The sequence below is a fragment of the Polychytrium aggregatum genome (assembly GCF_025602895.1).
Source record: "Polychytrium aggregatum strain JEL109 chromosome Unknown BJ171scaffold_7, whole genome shotgun sequence".
Lineage (NCBI taxonomy): Eukaryota > Fungi > Chytridiomycota > Chytridiomycetes > Polychytriales > Polychytrium > Polychytrium aggregatum.
Genome location: NW_026516209.1, coordinates 561,283 through 586,432, shown reverse-complemented (window position 1 = coordinate 586,432; position 25,150 = coordinate 561,283). Strand labels below are relative to the sequence as shown.

Sequence of the window (25,150 nt, the reverse complement as noted above, 5' to 3'; positions counted from 1 at the left end):
AGGAGGCACCGAAGGGTTTGTTTCCTGCAGGGTTTCTCTGCGGCACGTTCCGTGATTGAGCAGGGTGCGGTCGAGGCGAGCCAGAGTGCGGGTAGAGCCGTCGGTGGAATGTGCAGGATGCGGCAAAGCGGTCTTGGTGCTGTGGATGGCTGGGCTGTGGGCCGAGATAACTTGGATCGATATCGGACAGTGCCGGGATGCCGACGCAACGCTGAGCAACGCTGAGCAACAACCAAGCCGGTGCCCCAGCAGACGCAGATTCGAGATCGGCAACAGGCTGGCCAGGCGGGAGGGCGAGCCGAAGCCCGGTGGAAATCGAGGAAATCGAGTTGGCGATGGGCCAGGCGGAAGCGGGCGTTGGGCCCGATGAGCCATCGTGAGCCAGCGACGGCGCCCCGCGGGACAAGGCCCAAAGCCACAACCCGCCTGGACCGCAGCGATCCGCCCGAAGCCGAGGACGGGTGTCGACGAGGGGAGTCGGTCGACGATGTGCCGGGGTGTGCGTCGACGGTGGTTGCGATGGGACGGTATCGACGGTGTCGATGCCAATAGCGTCGACAGTGTCGATAGCGCCAATACCGGCGTTGCATGTCGTTCGCCAAATCGTCAGCCCACGAGCCAACCGTCTCAGCCAACCACCAGCCATCCCAGACTGCCATCTCGGCCAGCCAACGACCCACCCCCGATTCCCACGCCGAAGGGCCGCACGGAATCCTTGCTGTCTGCAGCGGCAGGACTGTCAGCCAGAGGTCCCTCCCTGGTCTTCTCTCCCGGATATTCCGACAGCATTGCCACAGTCTCCCGCCAACACCCAAGCCCGCTCTCCGCTGGTCGCCTGGAGTCATCCAATCTGCCGTGGCGGCATGTCCCGCCCTTCCCCGCTCGCATCCTGGGGCCAACAGGCTTATCGCCGCTGCCTGTGGGCTCTCGCGACCCGAATGGAGCCAGATCCAGCCGAGCCCCATGTTCAGTCACAGCTCCTGCCAAGCCAAAGCAAAGACCATCGACCAGGTTGCAGGTATAGCGACGGCATCGGGGCACTTTCTGCACCGCGATCCGTCAATGCCACAATCGATAGGCGGGCTGGTAGACATGGATACATCGACCTGCACAATCGACATGTGCACATGGCCTCGCTCGCATATCGGACCGTGTGCTGCAAAGTTGGTACGGCAGTGTATTGTGTCGATATCGGTGTGCGGGACGCAACAAGGACAGGCTTGCTGGGCCGATCTAGGCTTTCTTCCAGGTCTGTCCGATCTGGAGATCCGGGTTGAAGGCTCTGCGATCGCACGTAGTTGATGATGCAGTGAAGGCCCAGAGGCCATAGAAAGTTGCACATCACACCCCGCCGAAATCAGCAGCCGACAGAGGTCACCAAGGGAGCCACAGAGAGGCAAGATTGGATAGCGTCAGAGCTGGTGGAGATCACACAAGCGGTGCTGGGATAGGCATCGGTTAACATCGCATCCGATCCGCTGAAGCATTCACCCACCTTGAACACTCGGAGTGAGCAATGCCTGTAGATCAGATCGCGGGTCCAGCCAACTCGTTAGTCTATTCGTCATCACATCATATCAAACCAAACTAAACCAGCCAGTGACAAGAGCCTGCAGTCGATCAGGACAGCGGCCATCCTGTCAGCCAGTCACTTACCCAGTCCTGCACCGACACCCAAGCCCAAGGGCCAGGCTCGTCCTGTATGGGAGGAATCATGGGGACAGATACTGGGATCAGTGCCTACCTAAGAGACGAGCACCTCGTATCCAGCAACGATGAACACTGGGATACAGCAACGATGAACACTGAGATACAGCAGCGGTAGTTCGAAGACTGTCCGTACTTTTGAAGAACAGGAAGGACAGGCCAATGCCGACGGCGAGTCCAATGGCGGCCTTCTGGCCATAGTTGGCCAGGCATCGATCCCACTGGATTGCCGAACCAGCCGACAGATCGTCGGTTTACAGTGCGAGTCATCATCGAATGGCCGTCGATATCGCCCGTCGAGAAAGGCGAGTGCCCAGACCAAGAGTTCACATCAGCCGATGATTGTGTTGCCATGTTGAGGTGCAGAGTGGTGGGCCAGAGCGTTGAGCCAGGGTGGTGTGCCAGCAAATCCACAGTTTGGTATTTAATCGAGATTTTCAGCAGCCAGTTTCATCCGAGTAGTGTTCGATCCGTGCCCCGTCCAAGATCAGATCCAGCCGCATGTCGCATGCAATCCGATGGCGTTTCCCGTTGGTCCGGAACAATCGACGAGCGCGGATTCATAACGATCGACGCCGCCGCCCAAAGAGATCAAAGAGAGATTTAAGCTGGTTAGCACAGCGGCCATGGCGAGAAACATTGGTCGCAGCCAGCCCGAGGCATGTTGCACGAAAGAGCTCTCTGGGCAGGATCGAATATGACTCTCGTCGCCAGCATGCACGATAGATGGTTGGATGGGTGGATGGGTGGATGGGTGGATGGGTGGATGTCGATGCGGAACCTTTCGGGCCAGGATTTCTTCACTGGGCAGAGAGGACATGTCGGTATATGGGAGTGGATGGAGAAGGGGTCGGCGGGCAGTTCCGGCGGGGGAGGGGCAGACTGAGGCGGCGCTGACGGCAGGAAGGTCCCAAGGCCAGAGGAGATGCAGAGTGAGATGGCCAGGCCGGGGTTGCGTTTTGCTGTTTTTCGAGCCGCGCGCTTGGGCAGCCGGGAGTACTAGGGCTGGGGCTGGGGCTGGGGCTGGACGCACCCCCAGGGCAAGGGCTCTGCGGCTTTTTTTCCCAGCCGCAGCCGGCTGATTGGCTGCCTGTGCTCGCCAGTGGTCGGCAGTGGTTGGCTCTGGCTTGCCCGTTGGCCGCTTTCGCCTGCATCCGCTTCAGAGCACCCAGCCGTCCGTTTGGGAGTGATTGCTGCCTCGATAGCAAAGGTAGGGCGCCGCTTTCGTTGGACGGAGCGTATCCGCTGCTCCCCACGCCGAACTGACGCCGTCCCGCTCCAACTCTCGCCGCCTGTCGTGGCCGGTCCAGTCGCATCATGGTCCGCGGTGCTGCCAAGGAACAAGCCAGGTGCGGTCGACAATCCAACAGCAAACCTCTGGGCTGGCCTGAGCTGAGCAGCCCTCCATGACTCTGCAGCTGCTTGACCATGTTCTAGAGAGTGCTTTGTCCCGTGCACGCCACACCGATGTCTCGTTGCATTGGCGGCAGTTGGCTAGCCGTCTCGTGCTGCATCGCAAAGCGCTACCAAGGTCTTGCACTTCCACTCTGGTCGCTAACCCGTCCGACTCTCTTCTCTCTGCTGGCTGCCGTTTGCCGACCTGGCGCAAACGATGCGCCGCTGTTCCCGCGACACCCTCCCCGCCCCAATCCCACCCACATATCAAACGGACCCCTTGTATCCTTATGGAATCTCGGGCATTTGAATCGCGGGGAACTGAACTGAACACTGGCCCGTCACCACAATGATCATCATCCCCGTTGCTCGGGCTCAAACCCGAACGCACCCGCCGATCCCGACGGATGTGGTTTAGACAAAAGGCCCAGAAGAAGGCCGAGGCTATGAAGGGTGGCGAAAGCCAGCTCAAGGCCCGCGCCGAGGGCCTCAAGATCATCTGCCCCTCATGCAAGGTACGATCTTGTCTTGAGTGGATGGCCGTTATCGTTCTGAACCCCACACCGTGCGAGACTGGCCAACGAAATTGGCGGTACTCGCTTGAACATTCCATGATAGAATCGACACAGCGCGACACAAGCCTCGAACACTGTCCGGTCCTTCGACTCACGTCCATCGACCCCTTCCCCCACATCTCTCTCCCCCACGCCCCTCAGATCGCCATGCCAGGTTACAAAATTTTAGTACAGCACATGGAGTCAAAGCATCCTTCGGCTGCAATCCCGGCCGAGTCCTCGTTTGCAAAGTGAAAGCCTCGACACGGCAGTGTCGTCAGAGCCGCCGTCTGCAGCCATCGTCGACAACTTCGTGCTCCGCGATTACCCCTCAAATGCCTGCAAGTGCCGTCCTGGCTCCCTTTTCTGCGATCCCAGGAAGGTCGCTTGTCCTGATACACCACGGCGAGGGCTGTGAGGCAGAGCGGAGATGGAGGCGGATGGTTCTTTGGATGGGTTGATTGCTGCAGTCGAGGTACCCAAAATACAACACCATCTATACTTGGTCCAGTATATAGGCTGTGCTTGAGACTCCCGTGCATGGTGCTCTGGCATGGTTCTTTGATGTGGCTGCGGGTCCAGCCCCAGCAACACAGTCTTGGCGATCGCCGGTGGCCGCATCCATCCATCCAGCCAACAAGCCGCGCATGCAATCGAGGCCCAGAGGAATTGCGTCTGCATTTCATTCTACATCGTGCCAAAATATACAGGTTGGCCAAGCCGGTATCCAGCAAACCAAGTCTCTGCTCAATGTGTTGAGAGTGGATCGCAAGAATCCAGCAGCCGGGGGCCGTCCACCCGAGCGAGCGAGCGAGCAATCATGCGCATCAATACAGGAGGGGCAAAGGGCAGAGGCAAGATCGCGCAGAAAGAGAAACATGCACATGCCAGTTATCGAGGGGAGCGGTGGAGCATGGAAAAGGAGGTAGAAAAGAGCAGAGAGTATCGAGCTTGCGATGTGCATTTGCGCCTTGGATGTGAACGATACCGAGATATGGACAGGACGGCGTGGATGGCCGCTGCTGACAACGCCTTGGAGTGGGGAAGGGAGGGGGAGGGAGCCACTTGGCCTAGAAGGGGAAGCCCTGGGACGAGAAGCCCTGCGACGAATATCCCGAGTTGGATCGGAAACCGCCCTGGCCGCCCATCCGGCCGCCGCCAAAGAACATGTTGAGGATCTCAGGATCCATACCCTGCATGCCATGCATGCCGTGCATGCCGTGCATGCCGCCGCCGCCGCCAAACGGGCTGAAGCCGTTCATGCCGTCCGAGGCAGACGAGCCGTCAATGTCCATGCCAGAGTCGAACATGTTCTTCTTCCGGGGATCCGACAGCACACTGTAGGCCTCGCTGATCTCCTTGAACTTGGTCTCGGCCAGCGACTTTTCCTCCTCCGACAGACCCGAATTCTTATCAGGGTGGTGTTGCAGGGCCATCTTGCGATAGGCTTTCTTGATGTCGCTCTCGTCGGCCGATCGCTGCACACCCAGAATCTTGTAGTAGTCCTTCTTCTTGGACTGCTTGAGGGTTTGCTGGGCACTTCGCAGGGCACTCTTGATCTCTGGGGTATGAAGGCAGCCAGGGAGATGGGTGAGTTGCGAGTATGCGCACTTTTCGTCAGGTGAGCCCTTAACCGAGGTCCACACGGGCGCTCGATGGCGTGCAGTGTGGAGAGCACGGCTCGGATACGTACGGTGGTCCTGTGGATTGACGTTGCCGGCGGTTCCATAGTCGCGCACAGCCTCCTCGTAGCTCTCGAGCTTCATGTAGCAATCCGCTCGTCGCAGAAGCAGCTTGAGGAACAAGCCCGACTGGATGGAGTTGCCCATGTCTTCGCCAGAGGCGGGCGAGTCCTCCGAGTAACCAGGGAACGACAGAATCTCGAGCAGCTTGAGGGCCTCGGAGCAGTCGGCAACAGCCGATCCGTGGTTTCCGAGCTATCGAGTCCACCATGACAACCCATTCACAGACTCAGTTACAGTGTTTTTTTTGCAAGCAATCGATGGCGAGGCCGCTTGACGAGCAAACACCCCGCTGTCCAGGTGCTCGCGGGGATCGATTGGTGCTTACCTTGCTCTTGGCGTTAGCGCGGTTGCTGAGAACCTTCACGCGCACGATGCCTCCGTCGGTGTTGGCGTCCAGGCAGCGCGTGTAGGCATCAACGGCATCGGTCCACAGCCCGTTGGAAAAGGCATCGTTGCCTTCCTTCTTGATCGAGTCAACCAGCTTGATCTTTTTCAGAAGGGTACGGGCCTTGGCGTTGTCGGGGTCATATGCCAGCGCATTGGACAGAACCTGCTGGATCTGGGCGACGGTCTGAGTGTCGTTCATGAAGAGCAGGTAGGCGCGGAGGGTGAGAGCCTCCGAGTTGGACCGGTCCTCCATCAGAATCCATCTGTGTGGCCACGGAGGAGAGCAGAGGCAATCAGATACGATGCAAAGTAAAATCGGCTGGAAACATCGACACTTGACTGGGCTCTCCAGGGGCGACCTGGGGGACACAGCCCAGCCGCAAAGCAGCGCAGGTGCTTCCATGGAGCTGCAGCAGAGTCTACGTACGAGACAACACGGTTGGCTTCCTCGAGTTCCTTGCAGCCCACCATGCACTCGGCACGCAGCAGTCGCCATTTCGGGGGGATGGGGCTGAGATCGGCACCGATGAATCGAGATGCGCCTGCAACAGAACGCGCACCCACAGACTGTTAGGACGAGGCGGCGTGGCCAGGATCGAGATTGCGCTTGGCGTTTGGGAATTAGCGTTTGGGAATTGGGGTAGGATGCCGCCTGATCTGGGCGACGAGCGGTACTTACTTTTGGTGTACGATACAGACGACTTGAGCGTGGGCTCAAGCACGATCATGGCGTCCTCCAGAGACTCGAGAGCCTTGTTGGAATCGCCCCGGTCCAGGAGTGACCGAGCACCCTCGTAGGCCGCCTGGAGCTTGGTCAGAGCGGCAATCTGCAAAACGTCATATCGGGGCATTGGTTTCAGTGGAAGGGGAAGACGCAGGTCGCGGTGGCCAAGCCCGTTTGCGCACGTTGAGCTCGCGGCCAGCGATGCGCGAGACATTGCAGCCTCCAGGGATCGAGATCCAGCCGCTGGACTGACCTCCTTCTCGATGGCGGAGAGATTGACTTGGAGATCGTTGTTGCTCAGGCACACCTCCTTGGCTTGGCTCAGCAGCAGGCTCGCCTGGGTGAAGTTGCCCAGATTCACGTTGCACTTGGCGCCGCGAAGATAGGCTTTGATATAGTGGGGATCGAGCTCGGTTGCCGATTTGCAGTCCCTGATGGCTTCGTCGTATCGCTTGAGCATCACCAAGGCGGCGGCGCGGTTGCCATAATAGCTTGTGTTGACCGGGGCGAGTTCTGGACAGCAGAGGCGGAAAGAGACGCAACCCCGTCAGCGACTCGGTCTGGATCGTTGGTGATTCAGCCCAGGATCGACACGTTTCGGCCAGAAGCGCCCGTATACACAGGATTGCCATCCCCACAGAAAAACATTGGTGATACGCCCGAGCCTCTGCCGGACTGCATCGTCCTCAGCGCCCATAGCCTTCAGCAGATCGGGGGCATGTGTGGGCACTGTGGGGGCCAATTCGGCCCAATCCGACCAATTCGGCATCAACCACAACACGCTCACTGCGGCCTCTCGATCGCCAGCAACAATCAGCAACTCGCCGACGAGCCACGGCGGTGCCCACCAGCACGTCCGATGCGCTCCCACGCCCCAGCAGAGCAGTGTCCTCGCCTCCAGCGCATTCTCGGACACCTACTGATGGCTTCCGAGTACAGTTTGATGGCGGTGGTGTAATCGGCACTCTTGTAGGCCGTGTTGGCTTGAGCCTTGTAGTCCTCAGCGGAGAGAACCGGCTCGGGTTCACTGTAGAGGGAAGTAGTGGAAAGGATGTGTGGTTTTAGGGCAAGAGATGGATGGACAAGTTGCTCCCGCCAGCACCGGAAGGTCGATACGATGGCGACGGCAACCGAATCGCTGCCGGGCCACGACGTGAGCCAGAGCGGCACTGGCAGCTCTGTTCCTGTCCTGCTCTTGCCATCCGGACGCAGGACGCAGCCGAAGCCAGCAGCCGATGACACTGGCAGCCCGTGTTGAACCACGGTATCTGGAGCCGCCCATCGTCTTGGGCGTGGTCGAGGCTATCCTTGCCGCAACAGAGGCAAATACGCACACATGATCGATGTCCATCTTGATTCAGGGTGGGGTGTATCGCAGAGGATTGCGCGAGACAGGGGAGAAGTGCGTTGGGAGAGCTGGCGTGGGCGAGCAAAGGAGGAGGGGGGGCAGGAGATGCAGCCAGCGGGATCCAGATGGGAGTGTGCGAATTGAGGCCGGTCGCAACCAGACGGCGTTGCAAGCTGGGAGAAAAGGTGGGAGAAGCGGGAAGGGGATGCGGTGCACGGCAGGGGTGTCGGGCAGACGACCGGCAATCGACAGCCAGACAGACGGACGAGGCGAATGAGCGAGCGCAGAGGTGCTGGGGGGCGAAAGCGATCGTCCAGCAGCCCGATCGCCTTTTGTGCCTTTTTTTTCGGGGGGGGGCGGGGAGCGCAGGAGGACCGCGGAAACGGATGGAGAAGACCGGTGACACAAGCCCCCGCCAGAAATAGCTCAAAGCCGGTGCGGGCCGATGCGGTGGTGCGGCGATCGACGGAGGAGTGGAAGGACTGGGCTGATGGCGGGTTGAAGAGCAGATGCGATGGACGGGCGGGAGTCGCAGCATACGACGATGGCATGCAGAGACAGCCAGGGCAGTCGACATCCGACAGCCGATATCGTCGATGTCATGGCACCAGCGGCCAAGGAAGGAAATCCATCGCATTCCACGGCCTTCTGTCTGTGCAGCGCAACTCCGATCCATGACACAGAACATGCGCAGCACCCAGCCGAATGTCGAATGTCGAATGCCGAATGTCGAATGCCGAATGCCGAATGTCGACGCATGACGAGCCGATGAGATCCCACTGAATCATCATCATTAGTAGCAGCAGCAAAAACAACCAACACTGGACACACCCGCACTGCCTCGATCTCAAGAGTCCGGCTGTATGTATTGCTTGACTACAAGATTGGGCTGGATGATAACATAACACGCAAGCCGCGCACAACAGCAGCAGCAGCGGTAACGACCAAGGCCCAAGCATGTGGTGGATGGGAGGCTCTAGATAGGCGAACGATACATTCGGTCAGAAAGAAACGGGACAGTCACTTTCTGGCTTCAGATATCTGAAACCCGCTGACTGACTGTAGGCCCAGTGAGCAAGCCGGGAGATTGTTTCCCGTCTTGGTTGGCAATCTCTTTGTTTTTGGTTGGTTTCGGGAGCACAGTCTTGAATACACCCGGCCGATCTCCTGTGGCGATGATCGACTGGCATACCGAGATCATGTTCCTGGCTGCATTGATGTCTCGATCCCACAGCGTATGGCAGCTTGCACAGCTCCGGACAAGTGTGGTTTCTCGATATCAAGATGCTCGACCTTATCGAGTCGCTTGGCTTCTCGACAATGTGAGCACACCTGGAGATCGAGTCGCTTGAACCGCCGTCGCTGGGTCAGGCTGAAGTACAGCTGTTTCTCCAACATGTCTCCATCGAACACATGGCGAATGTATTGCAGGAAGGAAGTCAACCCAGGGATCTTGGGACTTGGTGTGGTGCTCATCCAGCGCGTCTTGAAGCTGGAAGCGATTCCCACAATGGCGTCCTTGATTCAAATCACAGAATGGTCATGGCCATCGTGCATTGGCCTTGGGTAACAAAATATTTGATCAATCGTCAAAATCACGGGTGTCCCGTTTTTATTGGATTGACTGTAAGAATGCCGACGAAAGAAAGGAAAGGGAGAGAGAGAGAGAGAGAGAGAGAAACACAGGCGCATGGTGATATGTGATGGGAGGAGAGGCAAGCAGCACAGCAAAGGACCCAGGCTTCGGACAATGACACAAAGCGAAACGGAGATGCACAGCAATGTGCCCAGCTGGATAACGAGAACGGTGGATGGGATGGGATTGGAGCAGGTGAACAGAAACTAAAGCAAAGACGGCAGGAGACTGGAAGAGCAAAACAAGGCTCGATGACGCAATGTCGTAGAGTCAATTTGAAGATGTGGCGTGCGGGGTTCGAGAGAAGTTTGGATGGGAGAGGGTGGACGGTGATGCCCATGTATAGACAATGCAGGCAAACAAACGAACGAGTAAGGATAAGTATGGTACGGCAAAAGGCAAAGTCCTTCCCGGGAAAGCACAATGTGCCGCGGGGGAGGGCCACTATAGAAATACAAAAAGGATAACCACAGAGTACACGATGGACGGACGGGAGCAGAGGGGGATGTGAGCAGGTAAGCAGGTGAGCAGGTGAGCAGGTGAGCTTGGGAATGAAGAGTAGAGGTGCTATCGCCCGGCTTGACAGTGGCCGGCAAAGAAGCTTGCACATCCATCCGGCGTGCGGGGCACAGCTGGGAATCTACCAGAGTCCCTTGTTGCCCAGCGAGAAGGCCTGATCCCCAGTCTTGGGCACTTCGTTTGGACTCCAATGCGCAGCGCCGTCGGTACCCAGATCGACATTGGCAGGACTGAGAGGCTGGGGATGCACAATCGAAATGACGCTCTCTCGAACAGCTGCTGGCTCGCCAAAGGGACTTGGCGGCTGCACAATCGTCTGCTGCCGCTGAAAGATACGCTTCTGCTGCTCTTCGCGCTCCTGAGCTTCCCTCTCGGCCAGCTTCTGCTCCTGTGTCTGGAACTTCATGTTGCCAAGCTTCCAGTCTTGCTTGAGCTCGGATCGAGTCGACAGAAGAGTATTGGCGGACTCGGATCGGTAGTGCTTGGGCGACAGCAGCTGGCCCTTGGCTCCGGCAACATTGCCGACGGGCTTCGGGTCTGTGCCGGCCTCTGCAGCCCGGGGGCCGACAGGGGGCCGGGAAGCAAGCGCCCCGCGCTGGAGATTCTGCGGCTTCTGCGAGACGGTAGTGACGATCGGTGGAGGAGGCGGCTGCTTCTTGCTGGCATTCTTGCCTCGGGAGCCTGCCTCGGTCGAGCTTGTATCTGGCGGCACCACTGTTGTCAGAGCAACAGGAGTGGGGTCGTCCGATACCTGCCGAATCACCTTGCTGATCGGATCTCGAATGAAGCGCAGACTGCCGCCGGTTTGTTGCGAAGGGGCAGCAGCGGCCGCGCCGTTCAAAGGAAGGAGGGTCGTCATCGGTATGCTTGGTGGTGCAGCCTGGCCAATGTCGATTGAGGGCCTGGGAGGCACAAATACCCGGCCATGCAGCGGAGTCGACGACGATATGCTGCTCTGTGCCGGCTCCAGCCATTGCGAATATTCGGGGACGGAGCCGTCCATCACCGACGAGGGTGCGATGCTGAGGCGGGTGATCGGCGGATGATCGGCGGGTCCGAATCTCGACTGGGCATCGTCGCGGCCACTGGAAGCAGCAGACGTTTGAATCCGAACTCCAGAGCCGACCGGGGGCTCGCCGGCACTGCCTTCGATATCGACAAGCTTTTTTGATCCTGGTGCGGGCATGCGCCGTCCGGACCCGGAAGACACCCGGTTCTGCTGTCGCCAGTAGCGGAATGCGAGCAACAGCAAGAAGACAAGCAGCCCCAGGCCCAGAAGCGGCAGGAATCCATAGAGAAGGATCCTGATGCCAAAATCATCGAGCGAATCGGCTGGCGCCGCTGCCGTTGCTGTTGCCGTTACCGCCGCCGTCGCCGATGCGGGAGCGGAAGCAGAGGGAACAGCGCCGGCTGCTGTTCCGGACAATGCCGTTTGGGCAGCGGACGGAGATGAGCTGTCGCTCTGAGTGGGCGAGAGAGACGAGGCAGCAGCGGTATCTGCCGTTTGGCCGGTGGAGGCCGCAGGCGCAGGCGAGGCAGACAGAGTCGAGGGCGGAGAGTCTTGTCGGTTTCGTAGACGGGATGCCGGCATGGAAGGGGTGGCAGATGCAGACGGCAGGACGGCCAGACGCAGAAGGAAGGAAGACCCGCCGAAGCGACCAAGAACCAGCCAGGCGACGAAATGCAAGCCTCTGGGCTATTGGGCGGCGTGGTGGGAGGGAGGCGCGACAAGCTGCAAAGACAGTGCAAGCGAATGGACAGCGACTGTGGCGAGCCGGGTGGCTGGGAGTGGGAGCGTGTTAACGCGCGTGCAGTGCGACTGTGCGCGCATGCAGGCCGGCTGATTGGTGCACCGAGCTGACACAGGCTGACGCCTTGCGTCTTCCTGCACGCTTTTGGGCATGGGCACGCGTCGGAGAGTGTGCGAGTGTGCCACAGTGAAATGCAGAGCAGCGCAGCACAGTGTAGACTGTGGTGTGGCGATGCTGTGTGTGTGTGTGCGCTGACACGCCGTTGTGCTTGTACTGACATGCTGTTGTGCATGTGCAGCCGCTCTGTGGCTGGCCGTGTGGCGGTGTGTCCGCGGCGGCCGATTGGCTGCTCCAGAGCGATTTCATGGAATGCACGGAATGCATCGCCCGAGCATGACGCATGAATGCCGGACGTGCGTCACTTGGCCATGAGCGCTGTCGGCGATCGCTGACGGTGATCGCTGTCGGCAAGCCGTTCCAAAGATCGTTTTCAGCCGTGAGCGTTGCCTGTCCTGGCGCCACGATGAGTCATCGCCGACGGGCCCTTGGCATCTACGCAATTCACATGGATCCGGCGCGCCGAACAACTCGAAAGCTGCCGTTTTTCCAACGGCTGTGACGTTTCCGGTGTGGCCCGGAGCCTTCTCCGCATTCGCTTCGACCATATGCAGTTGGCCACTCGATCTTGCCACCTGCCAGCTGCACGCTCGACCTCGTCACCCGCCACATACGCCCTCGTCTCTCTTGGCATTCTCCGGCTTGCTGCTCATCCGATGGCGGCGCTCATCCACCGCGAAGGGCGTTTGCTACTCAAGAGCAATCGATCTGCCCGACCACCCGCCCGGCCGACTGTCGCGGCCCGTATGAGTTCGATCCGCTGGATTTTTTTCGCTCATATATCCGCTATCGAATGATCTGCTCGCCTGTCACATGTCGCCGGTGCCCGATCCTGCATCGACGGGCTTGCGCCGACGGGCTTGCACCGGTGGACCCGCTTGTCATCCCGACCAACTCTGAGCTTCCCGCAAACTTTCTGGCTTCGGCTGGGCTGGCACCTTGCTGAGCAGGCCAGAGGGTGGCCATACACCCACGCGTCTGTGGGCTGCCTGTGCGCAGCCGTCCTCGTCCCACCGCCGGCAAGACTTGTCCTCCCACGCGGTCGCCGTTCTCTCTTGTGCCACTGGCCAGCCAATCGGCGTGTCGCCTCCCGCCCCGCCACAGTTCGTCCTTGCCTGCCTCCTGTCTGCTCTGTTCTGCTCTTATCCCTCGATCGCGCTGCCTGCAACTTGCTCCATCAACCCGGCCGCACCAACTGCCGTTTGTAGCCTATCGTTCAGTCGCTGTCTATCTCTCCAGCTCGTCCGGCTTCCCTCGCCAGCTCCCGTCACGCCAAAGCCTGCCTCTTTCTCGATTCGCAACATGCCCGCTGTCGTCGATGCCTCTGGCGTTGCCCACATCTCCCTGGCCATCCTGTACGGCTACCTTGGCACCGAGTTCGCCAGCCTCGAGGCTTTGTCCGCCCAGAGATCGATCGAAGGCGAGCTGCTGAACGCCCTGGCCACCGTAGTCTCCAGCAGCGGCGGCGCCCAAGCCCATCAAATCGCCTTTATCAACTTATCTCGGGCCTCCAAGACTGAGCAGGGCGAGCACGCCGCTCGCCAGTGTCTCTCGCTCGAGGTCACCAGCCAATCCGGCTCGCTTGCTCTGCCGACGGTCTCGGCCGTGAACGCTGCCCTGCCCGATCCGATCCGGGTCTATGGCATTACTGAGATTGCCTCGGTCTTCTCGGCCCGCCGCAGCTGCGACGCTCGCACATACGAGTACGTCTTCCCGACCTACATCCTCTCCAAGCCCCCACCGGCTTCCCACTTTGACCTGCTTGAGCCCTACCCCGAGAACCACGAGGATATCTCGGCCGTCCAGACCCGGGAGGAGGGCGAAACGCTCTTCCAGACTCTCCACCGCGGCCGAACCATCGGCCGCTCCAAGTCTCTCTCGAAGCAGCAGCAACAGCAGCAGCAGCAGCCACCATTGTCTGCCCTTCCGGCGGCCGTTAGTGCTGCCTCTCCCTCAAAGCACGAAGGCGGCGGTACCTTTTCGCGCTTCTTCAAGAGTCTGGGCCGAGCCAAGGAGGCCCCAACCTCGACGGCCATCCCTCAGACCCCCACCGACGAATCCTCCCACTCGGATGCCAAGCTTTTTGAAACCATCAAGCGCACGCTCTCACGCAAGGGCACCAACGAGCTGCCTCCTCAGGACAATCCCGAGCCTGTAAGCGCCGCCCCGGTCTACTACGACCCCATTGCCATCCCCAAGCCCAGCGCCGACGAGCTTGCCGCCCTCAAGGCCTACCGCATCACCGGCCACCAGATCCGCACCCTCGAGGACATCTTCTCCATTTACCGCGGCACACACAACTGGCATAACTACATCCCTGGCGCCTCTGCAGACGACTCGCGGTGTTACATGCGCATTCTCCAGATCGAGGCCAGTTCACCCGAGATCCACCACGGCATCGAGTGGATCCGTGTCAAGTTCCAGGCCAAAGCCTTTGCGAGCTTCCAGATCCGTAAGATGATGGGTATGTAGCAGGCCATACTGAACGTCGTACCACAGAGATGATCAAAGTATATGCAAGTTCTGCAGGCGCATGTCATTGCAGCCACAGCCCCACCTCCGCCCAGAGCGGTCTGTCGGAGTGGCGACACGACCACGCCCGTCTGCATGGTTCCATTCCATCAGCATATCATATCCGATGGCTCCACTCCATCAGCGTATCATATCCGATGGCTCCATTCCATCATTCCACCATTGCTCGATTGCTCGCAGGCTGATGCAGACTCTGTCTCCTTTAAATATCCCGCATATCCCTGCTGCCCCAGCCCTGGCCATCTTGGTCATCCGCACCAATACCCCCCGCTCTCTCATCGCCAACTCCTTCGGTCTGGCCACGATCAACATCCCCGAAGCCCCCGCTACAGGCCTCATCCTCGACAATGTGCTCTATGCCGAATACAATGCCGACCAAACCATCCAGGCATCCAAGCACCTGGTTTCGTTCGAGGACTATCACACCGAGGCAAGCCAGATGAAACATCAGTTCATTCACCAGGCCATCTTCACTGCCGAAGAGGCCGTCATGATGTGAGTAGCCTGACCGCCCGCACGCCGTGCAGATCCCACGCTCGACCCCGTTGCCTTTGCTGATTGACCCGTTGCTGACATTCGCCTACCAGCTTTGAGGACTGGATTCGCACCATCGACTCGTACTCGTTCCTGTACACGCATTTCCTGAACCATCGCGGTGTTATCCTGCCGGCAAATGCATTTATCCGAGTTCCCGCCGACACCACGACCGAGCCAGGAAAGCTTGGTGAGGACAACCGACTGAGTCTCCATGTCCAGTTCGACAAGTTCAAGCTCTAGTGCATGGCGCAGTCCACATCAGCCCAATCTGCCGTTTGAAAAAGCCCCTCGTTTCTGGTGTCGTGCGCCCCGCATCCTCTATTATCTCGTATATCTCGACTGTTGTTTGCTTTTCTTTTTTTTTGTTTCAGGCAGGGGCCTTCGTGTGGCTTCAACGTCGTTCGAACGGTGACGCCGCGCCTGTGCAGCGGCATCGGAGTGTGTCGTATGCAGAACGCTCGTGGCCTCATTGCTTTCTGCAACGCTTTCAATGCAAGGCGGCACACTCCATGCTCATAGGCGGCCGGTATTGGTTTTCTGGCTCCTGAATACATTACATGCTCGGCGCAGTAAGTGCTGCAAATTCGCAGCGACCACAGCCGGTTGACTGGTCCTCCGCCCGCAAGAAACTCCAGGAAAGAGCCCTCGAGCCTGCACGGCTGCACTCGCGGCGGCCGGGCGATGGCTGGTCCCCAGGTGCTCCCTCGGGATCGTGTCGGCGGAGGAAACATGAGAAGAGACAATCACGGACCCTGGCAGCAACTCCCCTCCGATGCCAAGCAGAAGAAACAAGCCGCACCTGAGCCGGCGTCGTCGCTGGCCTTCCACCCCCCCTCAGCCGAGAGCGACTAGTGCGGCGGGAGGCGAGACTTGGTCGGCTGCCCTCCGCCTGGTTGCCCGCCCGCCCGCTGGCCGAGCTCCGGCTCAGGTGCTGGCTGGTCGTGGGAGTCCACGGCCTGCCCCCCGCCTCGACCCTCGCCCTGTCGTTTCCCAGCACCGTCGTCTCGACACCCGTCGGCCCAGGCTTCCATCGTTACTTGCCTCACTCTTCCCGGGCTTTGGCGCCTCTCCCTCCTCTCTCTCGACTGCCTGCCTGTATTCAAGTCGCAGTCGTCTCGGGCCCTCTGATCTCGTCTGATTTCGTCTGATCTGATCTCGTCTGATCTGTCGGCAAGTACTCCCGAGCTCGACTCTGGACTGAATTGGAGTTGCGGTGCGATCTGCAGCGCAACGTTGTCTTGGTGAAGACACTGTCGAGGTAGGTCGTCTTTTTGAATCAATCAGATTGGCCTCCGACCATTTCCATCTGCTTCTTTCAGCACCTGGCCACACCCAGCCCCTTCTTCCTCTTGTGGCCTCTCTCCCTTCCGCCGATCGCGAATCCCGCGGACGGGGAATGCCCTCTGTTCTCGCTCTGCTCGCACCCCAGACGTGATCGAGCCGTGAGCCGGCGAGCAAGCACACCGGCGATCATGCACGGAGGCGGCAGCCCACCCACTCCCAGACACGCGGCGACCTGCGTTCATCCCAGCCGCCCTGGTCTCTGTCTGCTGTTGCCTTGTCTGTCTCGTATGATGGCCGGCCTCTCCCATCACCCACAGGCAGGCGGCAGGCATTACAGGGCGGCATGGTCTTGTTGCGGCGCTGCCTCCCCCTCCCTTACTATTTGTGCTTTCCGTTTGCGTCGTGCCCTGGCGCTCGGGCCTGGCTGGGTCTGGTTGGCTTTCAGAGACGGAGCGGGACAGACACACGGTTGCTCTGGCCATGCGGCCTCGCCTGCTGGCTGGCTGCTGGCTGGTTGCATCGGCATGCCATGCTGCTCGCCAGGCCGTGGGATTGCAGCCGGGTGTACTATTGTCCGTCTGCCTTTCCCAGCCCAGGCCGCGATCCCTTGCCTTGGTTGCAGCTGGGAGCGGGGCGGCAATTGCAGCCGTTTTTCGGTCGCCGGCCTCTCGTCTGCTGTCATCTGCTCCTTTGTGATGCCGCCTCTCTCGCTTCTGTCCGCCACCCTCCTCTGCTGCCGCTCTCCGTCCTGGTCGTCGAGCAAGGAGACCCACAATCTCGGCGGAAGGACGGCCGCTCGCGTTGGCGCTGTGTCGCCGAGCCCCCTGCCCGCGCTCTCGCTCTGTTGTCGGTGCGCTGTCTGTGTGCTCTCGCTCGCCCCCCGCCTCGGCTGCTCTCGCTGTCGGGCTTGGTCCACCAAAGAAGCGGCCGGCATCCTCCCGGAATCTCTTGAATTTCGCTCGCTTGGCTCTCTGATCTCGCCTTTTCTCCCTCCCCTCTCGATACTCTGCCGACCCAACCCCCCCTCCCATACACATCGCGCATGTGTATCATATCCCCGCCCACCGTTTTTGGCCTGTAGATATCCTCGCATTTCCACGCTCTCACTCTCTCTATTGTACATACGCATCCGCCTTCAGTGTCTTCCCCTCCCGTTGGTCGTGCCTGTTTCTGCCTCCTGATCCTGGCTGCTGCCGTCCTTGACAATCCTCCTTCTCGACTCTGGCGCCGGCTATTCTGACATTCCGTCGCCTCTCGGACGTCGACTCTTCTCGGCTGACTCGCTTTCACCTTCCCCTGTCCGCCCAACCCAAACTATCGCCGCTGGGCTTGCGGCCTCGGCTGCCCTCTTGGACCCGCTTCCGCCACCCGTCTGTCTGTTGGCTCACATTCCGTTGCATTACACCATGGACTCCCAACCCACTTCTCAGAGCACCATCTCCCAGCAGCCCTCGCCGCTGCCGGCTGGATCGTCGCTCGCGCAATTCACGCTCGGCTCCCACTCCATTACTACGACCGTGGTGACAACGACCACCACCCAAACCACAAAATTTCCTCCCATCGTCATTCCGCCACTACACTCGAATTCCTCGGGCGTGGACCTGTCTTCCTTTCCGCTGGCGACGGCCGAGACTCCCGATATTTTGGAAAACTTTGCCTTTGAGCTGGGCGGCGTACCGTTCGAATTCAAGGAGCTCAAGAGCAAGCAAGAGGTGAGTGCGCCTTGGGTCAGCGTCGCTGTCATCTTCCCTTTCTGTCCTTGGTTCTCGCGAGCCTCGCTCTGCTTTGGCTGGGAACCGCCCGTCCAAGGCTCATCGGCATCGTCGTCCGTCTGTGAGCTGGTCCGACGCCTTCCCAACTGGATCCCTCTGGTCCCCTCGCCCTCCCCAGGCGCTCTGCCAGCACAGCCCGTGCGGCCCCGCAGTCGAGCTTGTCACTGACTCACCCCGTGCTTGCCACTCCTGCTGCCATTCCCCCTTCTGCCTCTGCTCCTGGCGCGGGCAGGTTGAGCGAGAATACAATACCCCCCTTGGCTCGAAAACAGTCAAGACCACAAGCCTCAAGAACACCAGCAGCCACCCTGCGCCACAACTTCAGCACCACCATCCCCAGCACCACACTCAGCACCAGAGCTACGTCGACTCGCTGTCGGCGTCAACAAGAAAGGTGTCCAAGCGAAAACGGTCCTCCGACTCGGACGGCGAAACCAGCATGCTCTCGAGCTTTTCCACCTCGTCTTCAAGCGGGGCCATCCCCCAGGCCCCGCACGAGGCCGCATCCTTGCGCTCGTCGACGCTGGGTCACCACGACCGGTTGGGTGCCTCCTCCACATCCTACCGAGGCGTCGATGTCAGTACAGCTCCCCGTTCACACAAGCGCCATGTCTCCACCGGCTCGATGGGCCAGCCCGACTCCCATGCAATCCCCACATGGACCCACAGCCCCGCGCCTCTCGGCCAGCATGCTGCGCTGGGCCAGCGGTATACACCGGCCGTGAAAGTGAGCGGCGGCAGCCCGTCCGAAGATGTCAAATCGCCCTCGAGCGACTCGAACTGGCCCCACTCGCCAACACTACCGAGCCCCACGCTCTCCCCCACGACCATCCGAACTCTGCCCGAGGACTTCCAGCCTCCTGTCTCAAGCCACTCGCTCGCCGCCTCCAGCCAGCCCCTGAGTGGCAAGCTTCCCCAGCCGGCAAGCGCCTCGCTCTTGGACATTCCCTATGTCGTTTCTCTCTATGACACGCTTCCGCACGAACTCCAGTCATATCTCCTTTTCCAGTTGCTGAAGCGCTCGCAGATGCCGGTCCTCCGTTTTGTCTCGACAGTGATCCAGCCCACCTTCAAGCGTGACTTTTTTGGCCTCCTTCCTGCCGAAATCAGCTATCAGATCATGGGCTATCTAGACCTGAGGACCATGGGCCGATGCTGCCGCGTCTCGAAGCGATGGAAGGCCGTCCTCGATGGCCCCGGTGCCGAGCGCGCGGTGTGGAAGCGCCGCCTGATGGACGAGCTGTGGTACAACGAGGAGGAAATCCAGTCTGAGGTCCGCAAGCATCGCCTCGAACGGCTGATGGAAATCAAGGAGCGGAAAGCGCGCAAGGGCAAGTCTGTCGCAATCAACTCGGATTCAGCCGACGGGATGGAAGTCGAGCTGCCGCTTGGATCGACGGCGCTCTCACCCGACGTCAACGACGACCTGATGGTCGACGTCGTCGAACACAAGGGCGTCGCCCCAACGACATCCCAACACCCGACCCGATTCTCGGATACCCCCGTATCGCCCGTCGTGGATAGCGATGAGCTTGAGGCCGACGGGCCCGCTGACCTACCGCCGGGACTGTACAAGCGACTGAACCGGCGCCACCACACCATTCGTCAAAACTGGCTACACGGCCGCTACAAGCAAATCTCCTTCCCGGCACACGAAACAAGCGTGGTGACTTGCCTGCAGTTCGATACCGACAAGATTGTGTCGGGCTCTGACGACCAGACGATGCACATATACGATACCAAGACCGGAAATATGGTTCGCCGACTCTCTGGCCATGACGGCGGTGTCTGGGCGCTGCAGTATTGGAAGCACGTTCTGGTTTCCGGCTCAACCGATCGCAGCGTCCGGGTCTGGGACATGGACTCGGGGCAATGCACCCACATATTCGAGGGCCATACAAGCACCGTGCGCTGTCTCACGATCCTCACACCCTCTCCTGTCAACGGCGATGAGAGCAACATCCAGCCCGCCGTACCCCTGATTGTGACGGGCTCCAGAGACGCGACTCTGCGGGTGTGGCGATTGCCAGACCCCAAGGTCGACCCGCCGCATCTGCCCGAGGCACATGCCAACGGAGCCGCCGCTGCCACCACGAACCCATACTTTATGCATGTGCTCACCGGCCACAGTGGCTCGGTCCGCGCCATCGCCGGCTACGGAAACATTCTCGTCAGCGGGAGCTACGACTCGTCTGTTCGCGTCTGGGACGTCGTCCAGGGTCGGCAGATCTGGCACTTTACCGGCCACCGCGAAAAGGTGTATAGTGTCGGCTATTCCCACGAGCTACAACGAGCCGTGAGTGGCAGCATGGACGCCTCCGTGCGAGTTTGGTGCACCAAAACGGGCGCGGCTCTGTTTTCCCTTGAGCGTAAGTAGTGGCGCTGGACGAAGCACGGACTGGCGCTGCACTGCCCCGAAACCTGAAGCAATACCGATGTGTGCATCCGCTGCTGTGTCGCTCGAGGCTGTGTGCTGCTCGCCGCTGCGGTCCTATTCTCGGTACTAACGCCTGGCCCTCTATTTTCATTCACACCACCGCCTCGGTCTGTCTGTGTTCCCAAATCGATCGATCGATCCGACCTGCTGCTGTCGTGCCACTGGTCGCATTTTGCTGCTCAGGACACGCCTCGCTCGTCGGTCTGCTCGAGCTCTCTCCATCCTACGTGGTCTCGGCCGCGGCAGACTCGACCCTCCGGATCTGGTCCCCGCTCACAGGCGAATGCCTAGCGACCTTGACGGGCCACAGCGCCGCTATAACGTGTTTCCACCACGATCCCAAGCTCAACCGCATCGTCTCGGGCTCGGATGGCGGCGTCAAGGTGTGGGAGCTGTCGTCGGCGGGCCCCAGTGCTAGAGGCGAGAGCAGCTCACCCAAGAAGGACGGCGCGGCCTCCAACCCCTCCAATGGGCCCTTCTCTGAAGACCGAGTCGTCCACGGCCGATTCATTCGAGATCTGATCAGCGACGTTGCCGGCGTATGGAGGGTCCGCATGGACGAGCGCAGGTTGGTGTGTGCCGTCCAGAAGGACCAGCAGCGCACCTGGTTTGAGGTCCTGGACTTTGACGAAGGCATCACCCCTGGCGAGAAAGTCGAAGGCATGGGCGACCGCCATTCCGAGTCGGCACCCGACGACGAGACAGGCGACGATGACGACGACCACGACGGTGACGCCGATGGCGGCTCTGTTGGCGAAAACGACGGCGATCATGGAGGCCACGGGGGCGGTGGTGGCCTCGCCGCTGGCCCGCCTTCCGCCCATGCCCATGCCCATGCCCATACCCATACCCATGTTCATGGGTCTGGGCTCGCTGCCAGGAACGCGGCGTTGCTGAACCAGCTGGATCGTCCCATGCGCAGAATCACCCGGGGAATGCCGCTGCACGGAGACCCAAATGCCGAGCCCTCTGCAAGCGGCTCGAGCCCTGTCCAGCCGTCGGCCGCCCCTCAGTCGGCTCCATCAGCGAACAGCGCATATGGAACGTTCATTGCACATCCTGCACATGCGGCTGCAGCGAACATCCGTCGACCACGAACCTCGTACGGCCCTCACGGCAGTGCCAAGCTCAATGCCATGTTCGGACAGCCTCTGTTGATGCCCATGCGCCCCCCGAATGCCGCCCACGATGCTTCGATGCAAGAATGGACACTTCGCGCCCTCAGTGTACCCGATGGCGCCTCAAGCCGCCAAACTGCCGCCGGAGGATCAAGTGCCGCCGCACACCAGTCCGCAGCTGGCCCTTCCGGACTGAGCGATGCAACTGCCGCCAACCCAACAGATAGCAGCTCTCTCTGGCATGCCGCCATGGGACAACATGCGCAGGAGATGGCCCAGTTCATGACCGCCTCCCGTAGGGGCACGCCTTCTGCGAGAAGTGGCATCCCTATCGCCGAGGGCCACGCGTCGATACACAAGCGATTCAATGGATCCGCTTCCCACGCCAAGGCTGCCTCGACTCAGGGAAGCGCCGGGGTGTCCCCATTCCCTGGACAGACCAGCGATGCCACGGCTGCCATGTCCTCAGCCAGCTTCCTGGCGAGTCAGTTCCTGCACCAAACATCCGGTAGTCGGTCCCGGCGCTCTCGTCACGCACACCAAAGCGAGCCCGTGTCGACGCCCTCCAATGTTGCCGACGATCCCATGGTCGGAGCAGAGAGTTCGCCCTTTGATCACATAGGCAGCGAAGAAGCGGATACAAGTGCTCTGGACTCGCCGCGAGCCATGTCCGAGGACCCCACCCAGCCGCCAAGGACAAGCGGTGGCCACGGCGGCACCGCCAGCCGACTGTACCCCTCGCGGCCATCGTCTGCAGCACGAGGCAGCGCATCCAGCACACCGACCCAGCAAAACGACAGTTCATATATCGCAACGAGCCACAACACCGCAGCAAGCCCGATCCAGGTACTAGACACTGACGACGAAGAGCCCGAAGCAGAAGCATAAAGCCCAGGGACCCGTCCTCCGACCTCCTGTGCCCCCCCCCATAGACTCATTTTTGTACGTCTGCCTTCTCCATGTGCACTTACTACTACTACACTACCACTAGTTGACCACAGCGATAGCTGCTACAATTTACATCCGCTTTTCTTGCTTTGATTTTCTCTCTCTCCCTCTCTCTCTCTCTTTCGTTATTTCTTCATGCGCCATATTGCAAACAATCTGCCTTTCCCGCACTCGTTGTTATTGTGCTTGGCACCCACGGGTGGACGCATCCGAGCGCCTGTGTGATGCTAACGAGCCCCTCTAATTTATTGCGATTCGGAGTTACAGAGCGAACTGTGTGGGGATGAATGATGGGGCGGGGCTTGTCTGATGGACGCAGCCGCCGTTGCTTTTTGGACAGTTGAATACAGCTCATTCTGGGAACCCTTCAGTGCATCGCTTCGGGACTCGATATGACGGAAGTCTATTGCCGATCTCCAGCAACAGGACCCGGCGAGCCCGGATCAGCACCCAGCCGGCAATCGGTCGTTGCTCCGACGCCGTTCACATCCACAGAGCGAAACGTAAGCGACACCCGCCGAGATCGCTCGATCGGAACGTCGTCATAGTAGTCGATCGGCTGCTTCGAGATCTCGTGCTTCCAAGCGAATCGGGACTCCCTGCTCATGATCAGCAACGAGCGAGGCGCTGTGCACAGCAATAGGCAGCCGGCGGGGCAGCAACGAAGCCGAGTCGTCAGAGCGATGCAGGCAGAGAGGGCGAGCAACAGCGATCCCAGACCCCGAGAGACCTGCCAAGCACCCACTCGGCACATTCATGCGCACATGGCCAGCCCACAGACGCAGATCGCTTACGAAGGAGGACGTCGACCTTGCGGTCATCCCGGAAGAACGAGATCACACAGCTTGACAGCAGCGAAACAACCCAGATCGTCTCGCCAAAGAGACTTGCATCCGTATGCGCCATGATGCCCTGGCCGACTTCGTATTCATTCACGACGAGAAAATTAGGCGCTGATTTGGACTCGTATTCGTGGTGTGGGGCCGGGGGCAGGACTTGGATCTGGCTGACGACGGGATGCAGAAACTCGGGCAGCCCGCCGGTGTGTTCCTCGATGCGACGGTATCGATACGAGAACAGGAAGCCGTACTGCTGTGTCCGCCGGCGAAGCTCAGCGTTGGGAGGCACACCCTTTCCAGCCCAGGGCCGCGAGTCGAGGTTGTGGATGAGATCCGCCTCCTGCTCGGGAGAGATAAAGTCTTGGAAGAGCACCAGCCCGTCGATCGGCTGTACGCTGAATGGCGCTGGTGTGCCGGCGGGAGTCATGGGCGGGGACGAGAGGTTGTCGGCGGAATGAGCGGCGAGATGCAGGCTCGGGAAGATACGGGCTCAAGAGAAGGGAGCTCCAGCGTTGGCAAGCAAGCGGATCCAAAAGAAAAGCTGCGGCGTCGCATTCATGATGACGCCAGCGCCGGTCACACGCTGGCTCCTGGAGCAGGGACAGAGCCTCGTCGCATCTTCCCTGCTTTGTGGCGACTTCCCCCAGAACACGGATGGTTTTGGCGATTTCAACATGTTCTCTTGATTTGAGCAGCTTGGTGCGAATCTCGAGCGCCTCTTGGTAATACTTGGCTGCATCATCGATACGGCCGTTGTCAAGGGAGATGATTGCAAGATTGTGAACTGCTGTAGCAACACCTACACGTTCATGAGTGCCATGGTCTATGGTAAATATCGATCGATTCGCTAGAGTATTTGACAGCATCGTCGTTGCGATTTTGGTCAGGAGCTGCTTCACAAAGTCCATCAAGAGCCAACCCAATGTGAGAATGCTCACAAGCGTGATAGCCTATGGTGAAGTTGTCAAGCGCTTCCTGTTAGTGCTTGATTGTTGCCTCGTCGGCAAACCGGAGTGATTTTACATTGCATATTTCGTGTAAAGTGGCGGCAACTGAGGGGTGTTCTCGTGTGCCATAGATCTTGATCTTGATGTCGAGTGCCTCCTGGTACAGCGTTTCCACAATGAAATGGGACACCCCGTTTTTAACCAGGACAGTGTGTTTTCTGGAACCTGAATACACCCACCCATTCATCGCATTCATGGCCAAGCAAGTATGTCCAAGGAGACCGAAGTGGTGGCTGTCTTTGGGAATGCCTTGTGGAAGCAAGGGAAGGGATACGCATCCAGTCCCAGGAGGCTCAGGTTTGCCAAGTACTTTGAGCAGTTCACCCACCACCAGAGACGCCCACCAGACCGATCCGTCTCCAAGATCCATGTGTGCTCGGTGAACGAGTTCAACACATCACAGGTGTGCTCACATTGTCGGGAAGCCAAGCGACTCGAGAAGGCTGAGCATCTTGATATCGAGAAACCATGAAGCTGTGCAGAGGGTCGAATGCATCCACCACACTCCCACATCGAGACATCAATGCCTCAAGGAACATGATCTCGGTATGCCAGTCGATCATCGCCACAGGAGATCGGCCGGGTGTATTCAAGACCATGCTTCCCAAACCAACCAAAACCACTCGATTGCCAACCAAGACGGGAAACAATCTCACGGCCTGCCCGCTGGGCCTACAAGTCAGTCAGCGGGGTTCAGAGAACTGAAGCCAGGAAGGAACTGTCCCGTTTCTTTCTGACCGACTGTAAACAACAGGTCCCATCGTCCCGCTCAGACAACAACCTGCCGTGGTCG

The 25,150-nt window shown here is 59.7% G+C and overlaps 7 protein-coding genes across 7 annotated transcripts; 3 read left to right on the top strand and 4 right to left on the bottom strand.

The window, feature by feature from the left end:
- Positions 1–1,157: 1,157 nt before the first annotated feature.
- On the bottom strand, positions 1,158–2,648 carry BJ171DRAFT_493057 (uncharacterized protein). The gene is made up of 5 exons (XM_053109886.1): positions 2,489–2,648; positions 1,844–1,928; positions 1,657–1,698; positions 1,496–1,520; positions 1,158–1,282 (listed from the first exon to the last, which is right to left on the bottom strand). The coding sequence occupies exons 1-5, from the start codon at positions 2,525–2,527 to the stop codon at positions 1,234–1,236; spliced, it is 240 nt and encodes a 79-aa protein (XP_052969660.1). The 5' UTR covers positions 2,528–2,648; the 3' UTR covers positions 1,158–1,233.
- A 200-nt stretch (positions 2,649–2,848) lies between these two features.
- Positions 2,849–4,256, top strand: BJ171DRAFT_493056 (putative zinc finger protein). Its single transcript, XM_053109885.1, has 4 exons — positions 2,849–2,917; positions 3,018–3,056; positions 3,521–3,617; positions 3,819–4,256. Exons 2-4 carry the CDS (start codon positions 3,025–3,027, stop codon positions 3,909–3,911), a joined length of 222 nt encoding a protein of 73 aa, XP_052969659.1. The 5' UTR covers positions 2,849–2,917; positions 3,018–3,024; the 3' UTR covers positions 3,912–4,256.
- Positions 4,257–4,726: 470 nt separating this feature from the next.
- On the bottom strand, positions 4,727–6,972 carry BJ171DRAFT_420658 (uncharacterized protein; the record flags this gene model as incomplete). The annotated part of the gene is made up of 7 exons (XM_053107440.1): positions 4,727–5,217; positions 5,350–5,487; positions 5,521–5,593; positions 5,727–6,051; positions 6,216–6,330; positions 6,468–6,615; positions 6,766–6,972. 7 exons carry the CDS (start codon positions 6,970–6,972, stop codon positions 4,727–4,729), a joined length of 1,497 nt encoding a protein of 498 aa, XP_052969658.1.
- Positions 6,973–10,136: 3,164 nt separating this feature from the next.
- Positions 10,137–11,606, bottom strand: BJ171DRAFT_472447 (uncharacterized protein; the record flags this gene model as incomplete). Its single annotated transcript, XM_053108657.1, has 1 exon — positions 10,137–11,606. The coding sequence occupies one exon, from the start codon at positions 11,604–11,606 to the stop codon at positions 10,137–10,139; it is 1,470 nt and encodes a 489-aa protein (XP_052969657.1).
- A 1,430-nt stretch (positions 11,607–13,036) lies between these two features.
- Positions 13,037–15,535, top strand: BJ171DRAFT_565876 (pseudouridine synthase). Its single transcript, XM_053113374.1, has 3 exons — positions 13,037–14,347; positions 14,649–14,910; positions 15,003–15,535. Exons 1-3 carry the CDS (start codon positions 13,186–13,188, stop codon positions 15,190–15,192), a joined length of 1,614 nt encoding a protein of 537 aa, XP_052969656.1. The 5' UTR covers positions 13,037–13,185; the 3' UTR covers positions 15,193–15,535.
- Positions 15,536–18,633: 3,098 nt separating this feature from the next.
- BJ171DRAFT_420708 (WD40-repeat-containing domain protein) lies at positions 18,634–21,074 on the top strand (the record flags this gene model as incomplete). The annotated part of the gene is made up of 4 exons (XM_053107442.1): positions 18,634–19,281; positions 19,585–20,377; positions 20,629–20,856; positions 20,938–21,074. Coding segments are annotated over 4 exons (1,806 nt in total), but the record flags the coding sequence as incomplete, so codon positions are not given.
- Positions 21,075–22,676: 1,602 nt separating this feature from the next.
- Positions 22,677–23,839, bottom strand: BJ171DRAFT_456187 (uncharacterized protein). The gene is made up of 2 exons (XM_053108309.1): positions 23,306–23,839; positions 22,677–23,138 (listed from the first exon to the last, which is right to left on the bottom strand). Exons 1-2 carry the CDS (start codon positions 23,775–23,777, stop codon positions 22,915–22,917), a joined length of 696 nt encoding a protein of 231 aa, XP_052969654.1. The 5' UTR covers positions 23,778–23,839; the 3' UTR covers positions 22,677–22,914.
- Positions 23,840–25,150: the final 1,311 nt, after the last annotated feature.

Bases quoted from the DNA above. Each gene is read 5' to 3' on its own strand.
- BJ171DRAFT_493057 (XM_053109886.1), bottom strand. From the start codon at position 2,527: ATGTCCTCTCTGCCCAGTGAAGAAATCCTGGCCCGAAAG. The intron at 1,521-1,656 runs GTAAGTGACTGG...TCTGATCTACAG, and splicing joins GGGTGTCGGTGCAGGACTGG to GCATTGCTCACTCCGAGTGT. The intron at 1,283-1,495 runs GTGGGTGAATGC...GTGCGATCGCAG, and splicing joins GCTCACTCCGAGTGTTCAAG to AGCCTTCAACCCGGATCTCC.
- BJ171DRAFT_493056 (XM_053109885.1), top strand. From the start codon at position 3,025: ATGGTCCGCGGTGCTGCCAAGGAACAAGCCAG. The intron at 3,057-3,520 runs GTGCGGTCGACA...GATGTGGTTTAG, and splicing joins GCTGCCAAGGAACAAGCCAG to ACAAAAGGCCCAGAAGAAGG. The intron at 3,618-3,818 runs GTACGATCTTGT...CACGCCCCTCAG, and splicing joins TCATCTGCCCCTCATGCAAG to ATCGCCATGCCAGGTTACAA.
- BJ171DRAFT_565876 (XM_053113374.1), top strand. From the start codon at position 13,186: ATGCCCGCTGTCGTCGATGCCTCTGGCGTTGCCCACATCTCCCTGGCC. The intron at 14,348-14,648 runs GTATGTAGCAGG...CTGCTGCCCCAG, and splicing joins CCAGATCCGTAAGATGATGG to CCCTGGCCATCTTGGTCATC. The intron at 14,911-15,002 runs GTGAGTAGCCTG...TTCGCCTACCAG, and splicing joins GCCGAAGAGGCCGTCATGAT to CTTTGAGGACTGGATTCGCA.
- BJ171DRAFT_456187 (XM_053108309.1), bottom strand. From the start codon at position 23,777: ATGACTCCCGCCGGCACACCAGCGCCATTCAGCGTACAGCCGATCGAC. The intron at 23,139-23,305 runs GTAAGCGATCTG...TGCTGTGCACAG, and splicing joins CAAGGTCGACGTCCTCCTTC to CGCCTCGCTCGTTGCTGATC.